A 12421-nucleotide genomic window follows, 5' to 3' on the forward strand; every position below is an offset into this window, starting at 1 on the left:
CGCTGTCACCCAGCTTCCCATCAATCACTAGGTTGCCGATTAGGTCATCCCCAGTAGCCAGTACCAGGTCGAGCAGCACTTTACCTCTCATTGGCCCATAGACTTCTTGAGTCAGGTAGAGGTCATCCATGCACGATAGGAAGCTTTGTGACCGCTCAGATTTTGCTGAGTGATCCTCCCACGAGATGTGTGGGTAATTGAAGTCACCCATGATAACCATGGTCCTGGTGCATGCAGCCTCAGCCAGTTCCCGGGCAAACTCCTGGTCAAGCTCAGGACTTTGGGTGGGAGGTCTGCAGTAGACTCCCACCGTTGTGTCCCCTGTGCCGTGTTCCCCACGGATTTTAACCCAGAGGGTCTCCAGTCGTCCACCCTGGTCGCCAACATCAGCTTGCAGAGACGCGTAGCTTTCCTTAACATAGAGAGCTACACCCCCACCCCTTCAGCCAGTCTGGCTCAGAAGAGCCTCCTCCTCAGGGGAGAGAGGTGGAGACCATCTCTTCCCGGCAGCTCACTGCCTCTCTCGCCAAAGAGTGGGCTGTGGTCATGGAAGCCAAAGCCTTCCCAATGACACCAGCGCCGCAGTCTTTGGTTAACTACCTGGATCCTCCTCTCCCTCCTCGGCCCATACCCTGAGACTGGGAGGATCAAAGAGAACACCACCTGTGCCCCCCTCTGCCCTCTCCCCCCTCTCTTTTGCAAACAGCATCTTCATCTGATCCCTCATTAGATGAGGGTTAATTTGTCATGCGATCGGCCACTTTTAAAGCACTCTGCAGCCATGCACGTGTATCAAGGCACAGCTGTAGCGCACTTTCATTAAACCGACTGCATGACAAATGTCACTTCTGTCAGTGTCTATTATTATGACAGCTGCCAAAATACCAAACTAGCTCTGATTAAGGGCAATGTAATTTCTGCAAATAACTACAATGGGAAAAGAAGCAATTTTTAACTCGGTGATCTTCTACCTGAATGTGAAAGGCAAAGATAGTTGTCAAGTAGTCTCTAGGAAAAGCTGGTTTGTAGATCATTATGTAGTCTGTTCGTACTCAAAAATAAATGAGATTACAAAAGTGCTGGCTTTTTTCAACAGAGAAATCTGTTTTTTATCACTTGATCTTTTTATCACTGCTATTATTAGTGACATATTTACAGATGGCTAAAGGCTTTGACACATCAACAGAAAAGTTATCAGCACGAACTAATCAGTAGGACATATTCCATTTATTGAGTGAATGAAGGCTTTAAGCCTCAAAGAGGGGGAGGAAGAATGTTCTGAACCAGGGACCTGATCAGGGCACTAGAGCATCGTCTAAGCAACCACAGACCTACGGTATTAGAATGTACTGGATGTACTCATCTGCAACAATCTGTGAATAAAAAGAACTAAGGAAGGAGAAAATGTAGAAAACAGCCATGCATAAAGGAGTGCAAGATGACATTCTGCTTCTGAAGCTGGATATCTGAGCATGCATGGTTTTACTACTAGTTGTGAAATAGTATTCTCAACTGTTTTCCTCCTCTGCTCAGCTATTCACTTCTTTGTTACTCAAGCCCTGAGAGATTATGTGCTATCTAAGGAATGTTTTTGCACACACACACAGGATTCTCTAATTCTGGCTGTCTGCTCCAAAATCTCTTGACCTTTTCACACCTTTTTACACCCTTGTTTGTAAAGTTAAAACAACAGCAATCACATTGTATGAACTAAGCCATTTCATTCAATGCATAATCAGTAACAAGCGGACTGGGAAGTTTATTTAAAAGCCTAGTTCTGTGGGCCTGCAGAGAGGCTCTAACTTGTGTCAAGTAGGCCAGTCTCCTAGGGACCATTCTGTCAGTCAGACATTACACCCCTCCATGCCACTGTTTGCCTTCAGGATGCTTCCAACACACTGTCACATAGGAAAAATCCTCAATTGCCCCTTCACACCAGCTTTTTCTGTTCAGACAAAAGCAGCTGATCATAGAGTGAGTCCTCACTTTAGAAGAAACAGTCTATGTTACTCTGGCTCCCTCCCTACTTTCCTGATTGTGCCCCCCCCTTTCATGTCTCTCACACTCCTTTTCTCTCTTCTGAGCTGTCTCTTTTTTCTACTACCACTCTCTTTCCTTGCTTTCCCCATTTTACTCTCAAATCCTTCTCTTCATTCTGTGCCCTTGTCCACAAATTGCTATTCAGCTGCCTGATCTTTCTTTTACTGTAAGTATATATTTTTACATTTGTTCATACCTCATCCGCTTTAATATATATTATGTTATGATGAACTGGACAAGCTATATGACATTCTGGGTAGTACTGATAGGTCCCATCTCCTGGCAATAAATCTTATAGTGTTATAGGTTTATGTTGCCCTGTGGACTGAGTATTTAGCCATAGCAAATACCTCTTAAAATTTCAACAGTTTAGCATGTTTGCCAAAGCCTGGACATTTTTGTTTAGAGGACAGTTGGTGCACAATCTGAAAATTTTAAAACAACAGTCAACATTCATAATAGCTTCAAAGACTTTTTTTTCTCTGAAAAAAATCTAGGTCACTTTACACTGATCATTTGGCATTTGAAGTCCTACTTCATACAAAGTGAGAACATCTCTATCTCAAGCCTGTGGTTTAAACTAGTTCACTTTTTTATCAATTGAAATATGTATTTTGCTTACATTTACGAAAGATTACTCCTCCTGCCTTTTTTGTTGTGCTGACTAAGCTCTTCTGCTTGTAATATCAAAGACTTCGTATATCTTTATGTGAGGAAATGAACAACAAATAATATAATAATAAACCCATGTTTTCAAGGTGACCTGAAATAGGATTTTTAAAACTTTGGCTTATGCCTTTTATTTGCTTCTTTATGACTGGCCAAAAAACTTTAAAAGGTTTATTTTTGTGGGGTGGGAGCAAAGGGACAGGGTTGGGCTTGCCCTTGGAAAGCAAATATGGTTTTCCTCTTACTGTGAACCCAAATATCATTTTGTGTGCTGAATTTTTAACAAGTCTCCTTTCCCCAAAATGTTAATGAGCTGTTGAAATTAAATGGGGGTTAGAAAAAAAGAAACAAAGCAGAGTTACTGTGAAGGGGAGTGTGTTCCCCTTCACTAAGTGAAACAGAAACTAAACACCTTCATTAGCTAAAAAAGAGAAAACTGACCTTAAAGGCTACTTGAGGTACCAAACTTGAGGTACCAAACATGGTGGGAAGAGCTAGTAGCTCTGATCTGTCAGGATGTGAGGACGCTAAAAAAGACAGTTGCCCCGCTCCAAACACCAGAGAGATTATAGCTTCACTTTTAAACCCAATAAGATTCTTGAATCAAACCTGAGGAAAGGAACTGGATAATGATTTATTTCCCTGGTTTGTACAGAAAAATTATGCTGAAGTTCAAAGACTAATCACAGCAAGAATTGGTTTCTGTTTGTCAGCTTTTCTCAAGCTGGACCCTTGACTGAAGGAAGCTACAATGGATTGTTTTTGAAAAGCTATACTAAGTGAAAGGGAGCTACTGTGGCCGTGTCCAGATGTCATGGATGTTTGGTTCCCTGAGGACAACTAGCAGCGGCACACTTTGTGCCACCGCTAGCTGTCCCCAGGGAATGCCTGTGCCATGCATGCTCTGGCATGTGGTAAGTTACCCTGGGTGGTGTAGGGGAAGCTAGGGCCAGCACTGGGCTGACTCCAGCAGCCTTACCTAGGGTCCTGGAGGCCTCCCGGGGTTGCAGCACCAGTGATCCTGCTGCACAGAGTCTGGCCAGCAGCAGAGTGTGGCTGTGGCCAGCCAGGCTCCAGCTTTGGGTAGCACACGCTGCCACCATATATGCCACTCCACTTTTTTCTCTGTGGGGTTTTTTGACCCCAGGATATCCCTTGCAGCATTTCCCTTGCAGCATGAACAACTGAATGTGCAGTATGTGGTGCCGCAGACGTGTCCCATTGCATCTGCAATGGTATATAATGGTGGTCCCATTATAAACCCCAGAGTTTATTGCTTCACATTAATTGCACATGTAGATGTGCCGACACATAGCAATTCTACGCTCAGACCAAAGATGGTGGTCCCATTATAAAAACTCAGTTACATTCCTTTATTCTTAATAGCTTACATATTTATGCTACTGATGCTTCAGATGGCACAGTTTCAATGACTTTTTATTAAGCATAGTCTTATACCCTATTGTCACAGAGCACTGAGGTGCCCTGTGCCTGAAGAGGGAGAAGCTGCTAAGGAAGGAGCCCTAGCAGTGACTAAGGAGCACAGCTGTGGGTTGCCGGGGCAACCAAAGAAGGTCAGCTGACCAGAAGGGGCAGGGCTTGACCCTTATAAAGCCCAGCAGCAGAGGCCTAAGGCAGTTCCCTGCTAGCAGCTAGAGAGGCAGGAGCTCCCTAAGCTAGGATATGGGAAGAAGCCTGACCGCAGGTACGGCTTATGGCAGCTCTTGAGGCTTGAGCAATGTTGTTTTAGCCAGGTGGCTTCAATTTATGTTACAGCCCAGGGGCTTGTGTTTTGTTGTTGGTTAAACCGGTGGTTTGGGTGAGGCTATAAGGGGTTGGAGGAGGCCTCATAGGGGACTCACAGCAGAGAGTGAGGACCCCAGCACCAGTGCAGGCGCAGCATAGGGGATACATAGACCCAGCCCGGGGGGGGGTGACTGAGAAGCCCCAGTGCGGGCGTGGCGAGCCCCAGAGAGGGGGCACTACTGAGAGGCCCCAGTGTGGGTGTGGCAAGCCCCAGGAGAGGGCAGCATGATTGAGGAGCCCAAGTTGGGCACTGTGAGCCCCAGGAGAGGGCAGCATGATTGAGGAGCCCAAGTGTGGGCATGGCAAGCCCCAGATAGGGGGGGCAGCATAATTAGGAAGCCCAAGTTGGGCACGGGGAGCCCAGGAGAGGGCATTAGCATCACAGAGAAGGCCCAGAGAGAACAGGAAGGGGCCAAGATAGGGATAGACCTGAGTTAACATCTGTGAGGCTTGGGCTGCGGTATTGGGGAGGAAAGGAGCCGCAGAAAGCGCCCCCTGGCAGCGGGGTGGTACCAGGGCAGCCTCCTGCTAATTAACACCAATTAATTAATTAACAACAAGGCATGGAAGGCGAGTAGGTGGGTGGTTGCCCCAGAGACAGGTGTGGGCCACATTAAGGGCAGCCCAGATTGTGTACCTGTTACACCTATATAGGACTTGAATTTATAATGTGGTCAAAAACCTCTTTCAGGCCTTCTTTGGAAATCATAACACAAAACAACTCTATGATAATTTTTCTATTCAAATCACCACTGCAATCTGGGAGGTTCTAGATCATCAAATAAAAGAACAGTGTGAAAATATTTTCAAGACTCCCAAAAAGATCCTACATCTTAGCTGCAATATGCTTTTAACCTGGTTTAAGTGTCCACATTTACAAACTTGTCTGCTTAAACTTTAGGCATTTATGAGTAACTGTGTATTTTGATTTTCATAGAAAAGATATTGAGTAATGGACCTGAGCCATTCACATCTAGATCTCCATCTGTTCTATTAAGTGCCTAAGTTTGGCCCTGACACTTCAAAATTCAGTCTGTAGTTTTTAATCCTTTGTTTAAAGCTGATGTTATTCTGTACTAGGCCTATGTTAAAATCTTTACTGAAAAGAAAGCAAAGCCTTTTTACAGAAAAGTGTTAATCCTGGAATTAAATGACTTCCTAGAAAAAAATTCTTTAAAACAGTTAATGAAGAAGATAAGAGTTTGACTCAACTAATCTCCTTGCTGTCAAAAGAAGATGCAGAAAATAAATCAGCCTCAAACCACTCTTCTGTGCTGTAATAGCATTCCCTAATTCCATTTACATAGATGCACAGGGGGGCACCTCTGCAGGCCCTTTAAGACTGGAGACTTCCCAATATGGGTTCCACCACCTGAGACTATATAAGGGCTGATTCAGGAAAAGAAGTGAGCTGCAGTCTGGTGGCTAAAGCTCATCCAGGGGTTGTCAACCAAGGGTACGTGTACCCCTAGGTTACTTTGGAAGGCCCCAGGGGTTCCATGGCAGCAGTACGGAAAAGCTGCTGACACTTCTGGTTTCGCTTGTTGACTGGCTGCTAAGGGACTCCCCGCTTCTCGAGCGGCTGCTGGGGTACACCAACCAAAAAAGGTTGAAAACCCCTGCTCTAGTCAAAAGTATGGTGCTGGACAGCTCATGGAGAAAACTGGGGTACCAGAGCAGAGGATTAATGAAGATTACAGAGAAGAGCAGTACAGAGCCAGTGACCAGAAAAAAGGTACAGCAAAAGAGAAGAGTTAGAGCTGGGTGCACTGAAGAGGTTTGAGGAAACTGGAAAACGAAACAAGCTAAGGAAGATGGTTGATAATAAATTCCATGGTTCACGGATCCAGTGGAGTGTGGATTTGTAGGAGATCTTCATAGCCAGACAGGGTCAGGACCTCAAACCAGAAGAGCTTGATGGGCCTGGATTCCCATACCTTAACCTTGCCCAGAGCAAGAGGTGCTAAGACACTACCAGTATGCAGAGGGTAAGAGATCATAGTGAGTCACTGAGTAAACACAACCCCCACATGATGAAGTAGCATACTCTTGAATTGTCACTATTGGGCCTGACAGCCTGGAGTGAAAGACTGTCTAAATGAACCAAGAAATAGACAGTACAGCCTGGTGAAAGAGGACTATTGACTCGTTAAGTCTAATGAAAGACTTGTAAGGTGTGATTTCTGTACACAACTTTCATAATGTGACCATAAACTACTAGACAGTCAGGTTTCCCCTGTCACGAAGTGGAACAAGACAGAAAATGTATTGCCCAAATAGAGATTGTTCCACAAAGATAACCCATAAATGTTCAAGAATGAGAAGAAATGCTCCTTGGCCAAGGGCTAGACAGTTGGTATTGCACACCATCTAAAATACATTAGGTCTTCACATGACTGGCATGTCTCTCTGCCTCGTTTCTCCATGCTAATGAGGCCTTGGTATGAGCTGGATCAGGGAAGTCCTGGTTCAACTGAAGGAAAACCACAGAAATTTAGATAATTTTCAGGTCAAACAGGAAGGTGTCTCCAGGTTTGGCAGTGACTGAATAGTGTTTGTGTATTGTAATTAAGCACTAATAATCTTGCATAGGCTTTCTTTGTGTATAAATTTGCCCAAAGACTCTGCTGCATGCATTAATTTAATCTTCTGCACATTTCTTAGCACTTCCTTGCTACCATTTGGTATAGCAAAAAGAGAGGTCAGGAGACAGAGGCTGTCCAGGGAAGAAAGTGGGCATGTGGCAGAGCCTGCTCAGCCATGCCCAGTTCTCTGTTGGTAAACATATGCCAGAAGTCATAAATACTTCTTACAGATGCTTTAAATTGTGCCAAGGCTGGGTAGTGATCACAGCACACCTGTTCTTAGGTTCAGTTTCTACTCTTTGCTGTTTTGGGTGCACTGGAGCTATACATCCTACACTTTATCATTATGATAACATAATTCTCTGAAAGAGGAAAAATACTCTGGACTGAAATCTACAATTCTAGGAGCTTAATCACTACATGTGAACACATATTCTTGATATTGTTTGCTCTTCTAACATAACTATACTCTCTTCTATTATTCCAATGGAGGATGTAAAAACTTTGCTCAATGGTGTGTATAATTTGGAATATTAAATTCTGTTGATTGAGTTAGTGACACAATAAATCCCTGCCAAATACTTCAAGCCACTTCCCTCCCAAATTTGCAAAAAGGCAGGAATAACAGGAAAGAAACACAGAAATGTTGGTGTTAGAAATATAGTTAGAAATGTGTCACTAGACTTATTTTCTCCTAACACTTAAGTGTATAACCTTGCCTTCTCAGGTGTTTAAATCCTCAGAATCATGGTCAGCACTTTACCTTCATACTTTGATCCATCTGGATACATAAAAATGCCATGGCCATGCTTTCTGTTTTGAAGGTATTCTCCAATGTAGCGAGCACCATTTTTAAATCTGTAGGTCCCCTGAAACACATTTGGTGTAGATATAGGGCTTGTCAATTTTCACTATCATTTCAGCCTCACTCAATAAAACTGTTTGAAACATATAAATGACTCGTTAGAGAGGACTGCGCTAAATCTTACCAATCCGTTTCTTAGACCATATGCATATTCTCCTTCATATGTATCACCATTGGGTAACCGAGCCCGTCCATGTCCATGCCGTTCACCTGCTGCATTGCGCTCACCATCATACTCCTAATTAAAAGGAACAAGATGCAAGGTGGGTTTTATGATTATTTTTTGTTCTATCAGTTGCGTTGATAGGAAAGTTTTTAGTCTCAAGTAATGCCATTCATCTGCTGAGAGGGAGACTGGAAGCTGAATTCAGCATGTGTAAGAAAAGGCAGCCACTTTTTGGTTGTGACCTGCTCCTTTTCTGAGTCCCTTGCTTAGGTTGGTCATTCTCAACCATGATGCTAAGGCAGCCTGGGGTGCTTTGAGATCCTTTTAAGGGTATAATAGCAGGGGTGCCATGCAATGTTAGCACTGTCAGGTGTGCACACCTGATTCATGAGATAAACCCAGAGATTTCCAGTAGGAATCCATGGTGTTAAAAGCACTCTGCCCTGTTGGGGTCTTTCTGAGTTCTTTGCAATGGAAGAACTGCTCTAGTCTTGTTCTGCAGTCAAAAAACATGAGTGAAAGCTATGAGCTGGTAGTGCTCGGGGGTGGGGTTCTATAAAGGTTGAGAACCCCTGGACCATGTCCTTTCCCCAAAAACTCCCACCCTCAAGCAGGGATGTACACTGGCTCCTGCTTGGCAGCTGGAAGCCACCTTCTTTTCAGCACTGCCCCTCCCGTTGTGTCCACCCATCCATTCATCCACCAATCTGTCTACCCATCCAGTCAAATGCACATCCGTCCATCCATCCGTGCATCTATCTGTCCATCCACATATCCGCCCATCTATCTGCTTGTCCACACATCCATCCATCCATGCACCTACCCATCCCTCCACCGGTCCACCTGTCTGTCCATTCATCCACCCATCCATCAATGCAAATATATCAAATTCACCCAAGGAACCTTGTCTGCCTATATCCTTAGACCAACACGGCTACAACCTACACCCCTTCATCCATCCATCCACTCATCTATTTACTTGACCACCCATCGGTCCATCCATGCATCTTTCCATCCACTCATCCATCCATCTATCTAAACATACATCCATCAAGGCATCCATCCAGCTGTCTTGTCCATCCATCCAACCATCCATTTACACATCCATCCATCCCTCTGTCTGTCCCTCCATCCACCCATGTGTCCACGACCCCCCAGACCCGGGCCCGGCACCCAGCGGCGGGGTGGGGGGCAGGTCTCTCGCGCATGGGGGCGCTACGGCGACCCGCGCGCACCCCGAGGTCGGTCTCCGCCTCCTCCTCAAACTCTTCCGAGCCCAGGTCCGACATGGCGCCGCAGCCGCGTCACCGTCGCCATGGAGACCGCCCCCGCAGGGTGGGGAGGGAGGTGGTTAGAACGGCGAGTGACGTCGCCAAGGCAACGCGGGCACCGCCCCGGGCTCTTCCGGGCGGGGGGTGGGGCTCACGCTGCTGTCCCGGGTCCTGAGCGCGGCGCTATTAGCCCCGCCCCCTCCCTACGCAGTAACCCCTTCCTGCCCGGCGCGCAGCTGTGGGCATTGCCCGGGCTCGGTTGGCTGCTGCATGAGGCTGGGGGATGACTCTCCTGCTGCCACGTGGGTCCAGGGGGCTGGGAACCTCCCCCACAGTTGCGGGAGCCTGGCTGGGGCATCAGCTCTCCGTTTTAATGGACTGGGTGTTACCATTAATCAAGTTAACTTTTCTTAGGGCAATTTTGTTCCGTACTCCTTGCGCCCATCCTCTCTTCTCCTATTTCTCACCCCCCTGGAGAGTCTTCTGCTTTCTTCAAAATCATCCTTCCACCCATGGAAACAGGTAAGGTTTCCACTTTAGTTAGGCAGGAAAGGAAAGGTTAGTTAGCGGGAGATTGGGCTCTGTCCCTGCTCTGTGCAGCCAGAACGCTGGAAAAATCTTCTTTCAAAAGCACTGTGGGTATTATACTGTGGCACATGTGTGCGCAAGAAAATATGGTCGTTTCTATTGCAGAATAAAGGTAATGAGTCTGTCTCATGCCATCTAGAGCAAATGTCTCTCATAGTCGCGCAGCTTCATTTCTGCCTTCTGGGAGTTCGCAGTCATGCAGAATGGTTGGGCCTGAAATCAGTAAATATAAAGAACATGTTACATTTTAAACTATAGCTACATCCAGCATTGTTTCTCTTGGGTTCAGAGCTACTTGGACATTGCAGGTCACAGAACTTATCTGTTCATTGTATCATATGACTTCGGCTTGTAAATGAATCTTTATGCATCTGGACAACAGAGCAAGCCCTCTGCAGAAGCTGGGTGAATCTTATTACAAACTGTATTTTCTTTTTAAATTGAAGCCAGAAGACATATGCTAGACTTCGCTCTGCTGAAGTGTCTGAAATCCAACTGGAAGGATGAAGCCGTCTTAGGTTAGCACTCCTCCTACTAAGGAGAATTTGTGGACAAAAGAACTTGTGTGTGCCTGAACAAGCATCAAGGCAACATGTTTTCTGTCTGAATACAAGAACAGTGCATTGCAGGTAACTTGTATGTTTCAATTATTGGCATATTGGCAAACAAGCCTCAGCCTTCAGCATGTAAGATGATTGTATTAGCAGTCTGGAAGGATTCTCTACTTCCCATATAAACCACTGGAGGACTGGCAATCCAATTTTTTCATTAGACCATTCCTAGTATCTGACCAACAACTTACTTTTTCAGATGCCAGGAATAGTTCAACAAGAAGGTAGGTTGTTGTCTGTTTAAAACCATGTGTCTCTAAACCAGTTAGTTTCTAAGGGTGTAGTAACATGTTATACTTAGACCATATTAAATCTGTGGAAAGTTAGGTGGTGTTAAAGTTTGAACATGCTGTGAGTGGTTGTATGTTAAAGAGTAATAATGTTGTATGTTAAAGAGTAATAATGTTTCTTGCCTACAGAGCTCTGACCTGCCACTAGAGGTTTGCCAGCAAGGAGGTGGCTAGGAGCCAACACACCAAGACTATATCCCTGCTGAAGGGGGAGGGAGGAGCAGTTTATCCTGGGATGCTGGAGGATTGCATATATCTCCTCTAAGCTCTGTGGAGCAGACTAAAGTTACTCTAACATGAGCTAGATAACACAGCCCAGAATTAACCATCATGTGAATTGACTTAATTCTGAGATGCTCAGAGGAAACTTAGCACAACTTAACTAACTTTAATGTATGGGTGCTTGTATGTATCTACACATGCACTTTAATGTGCATTAGCCTATTTTAATGCTTATTAAAGCATCACAGAAAACTATTACCTTTAGCTCATGCTCATTTTTGTAGTACCTTACAATGAAGGGCATTTATAGACATGATCCAAGAGGCCCAGGGTGGGTGCTTTAATTAGCATGGCTCTAAGAACTGCACTAATTAAAGCACATGGAGTGTCACGTGTATCAGCATCCCCACACTTAAAAATACCAGCAATGGTGCTTTAACTACAGCTTGTCAAACAAGCTTTAGTTAAAGCGCCTCTGCCACCATTTTTCAATGTGGGGACACTGATAGATGTGATGCTGGAGTCTGCTGGAGTGCAATAATTATCACGCTCCTGCAGATTCAATCGAGTCTGCTCCAACACGCTGTAATTAAAGCACATTGGAGCAGCCTCCCTGCATGTGTATAGGGGCCCAAGGGCACTAGATTTAATACACATTACCTATAGCACATTAATTAAACATGTAGATACACCTGTTGTTTTAAATGTCCTTAGTATGTTCTAAATGAAATGTGTAACTTCACTCTAGGGCAATGGTTCTCAACCTTTCTAGATGTAAGGTACCCCTTGTTAGACTCAAAGTATTCCTCGGAAAATGCCAGCTCTTAGTTTTCACTCATTTTTTGACTATGAAGAAATAATTGTGAAGTTTTTCTGTTGCAAAGAAATCAGAAAGATCCCAGAAGCTCAGAATATTTTTAACACTAAGGATCCTATTTGAAATGTCTGGATTTATTTTGTGAATCATAGTTGCATTCCTAACAATACTAACATTACATGGCACCCTGTTGCAACCTTGAAAGGATCTTGAGGCACCCCAGGGTGACATGGAACACTGGTTGTGAAGCACTGCGCTAATGTGTGACCCTACCCTACCTTCTGATGGAAGCAAGATAGCAAGATATCAGAATTTATGAATGAGGGATGTGATCTGGTTTGGAAAAAAACCCTATGTTCGTGTATAAACAAAACAGATGACAGAACAAGGAGCAATGGTCTCAAGTTGCAGCAAGGGAGGTTCAGGGTGGATATTAGGAAAAAACCTTCTTACTAAGAGAAGGGTGAAGCACTGGAACAGGTGACTTAGAG

The 12421-nt window shown here is 44.8% G+C and overlaps 2 protein-coding genes across 3 annotated transcripts in view; one reads left to right on the plus strand and one right to left on the minus strand.

Annotated features, from left to right (window-relative positions):
• RSPH1 (radial spoke head 1 homolog) overlaps window positions 1-9494 on the minus strand; it is a 24384-nt gene extending 14890 nt beyond the window's left edge. For both annotated transcript variants that reach the window (XM_006034929.3, XM_014525323.2), the window contains exons 1-3: window positions 9367-9494; window positions 8090-8203; window positions 7864-7969 (exon numbers count right to left, since the gene is read on the minus strand). In XM_006034929.3, coding sequence (XP_006034991.1) covers window positions 7864-7969; window positions 8090-8203; window positions 9367-9420 — 274 coding nt within the window. In that variant the 5' untranslated portion in view covers window positions 9421-9494. The remainder of the gene's footprint in view (window positions 1-7863; window positions 7970-8089; window positions 8204-9366) is intronic.
• A 174-nt stretch (window positions 9495-9668) lies between these two features.
• SLC37A1 (solute carrier family 37 member 1) overlaps window positions 9669-12421 on the plus strand; it is a 66291-nt gene continuing 63538 nt past the window's right edge. The window contains exons 1-2 of the mRNA XM_006034930.3: window positions 9669-9924; window positions 10437-10619. The gene's annotated coding sequence lies outside the window, so the exon portion shown is untranslated. The remainder of the gene's footprint in view (window positions 9925-10436; window positions 10620-12421) is intronic.

The sequence above is a fragment of the Alligator sinensis genome, unplaced genomic scaffold (assembly GCF_000455745.1).
Source record: "Alligator sinensis unplaced genomic scaffold, ASM45574v1 scaffold643_1, whole genome shotgun sequence".
Classification (NCBI taxonomy): Eukaryota; Metazoa; Chordata; order Crocodylia; family Alligatoridae; genus Alligator; species Alligator sinensis.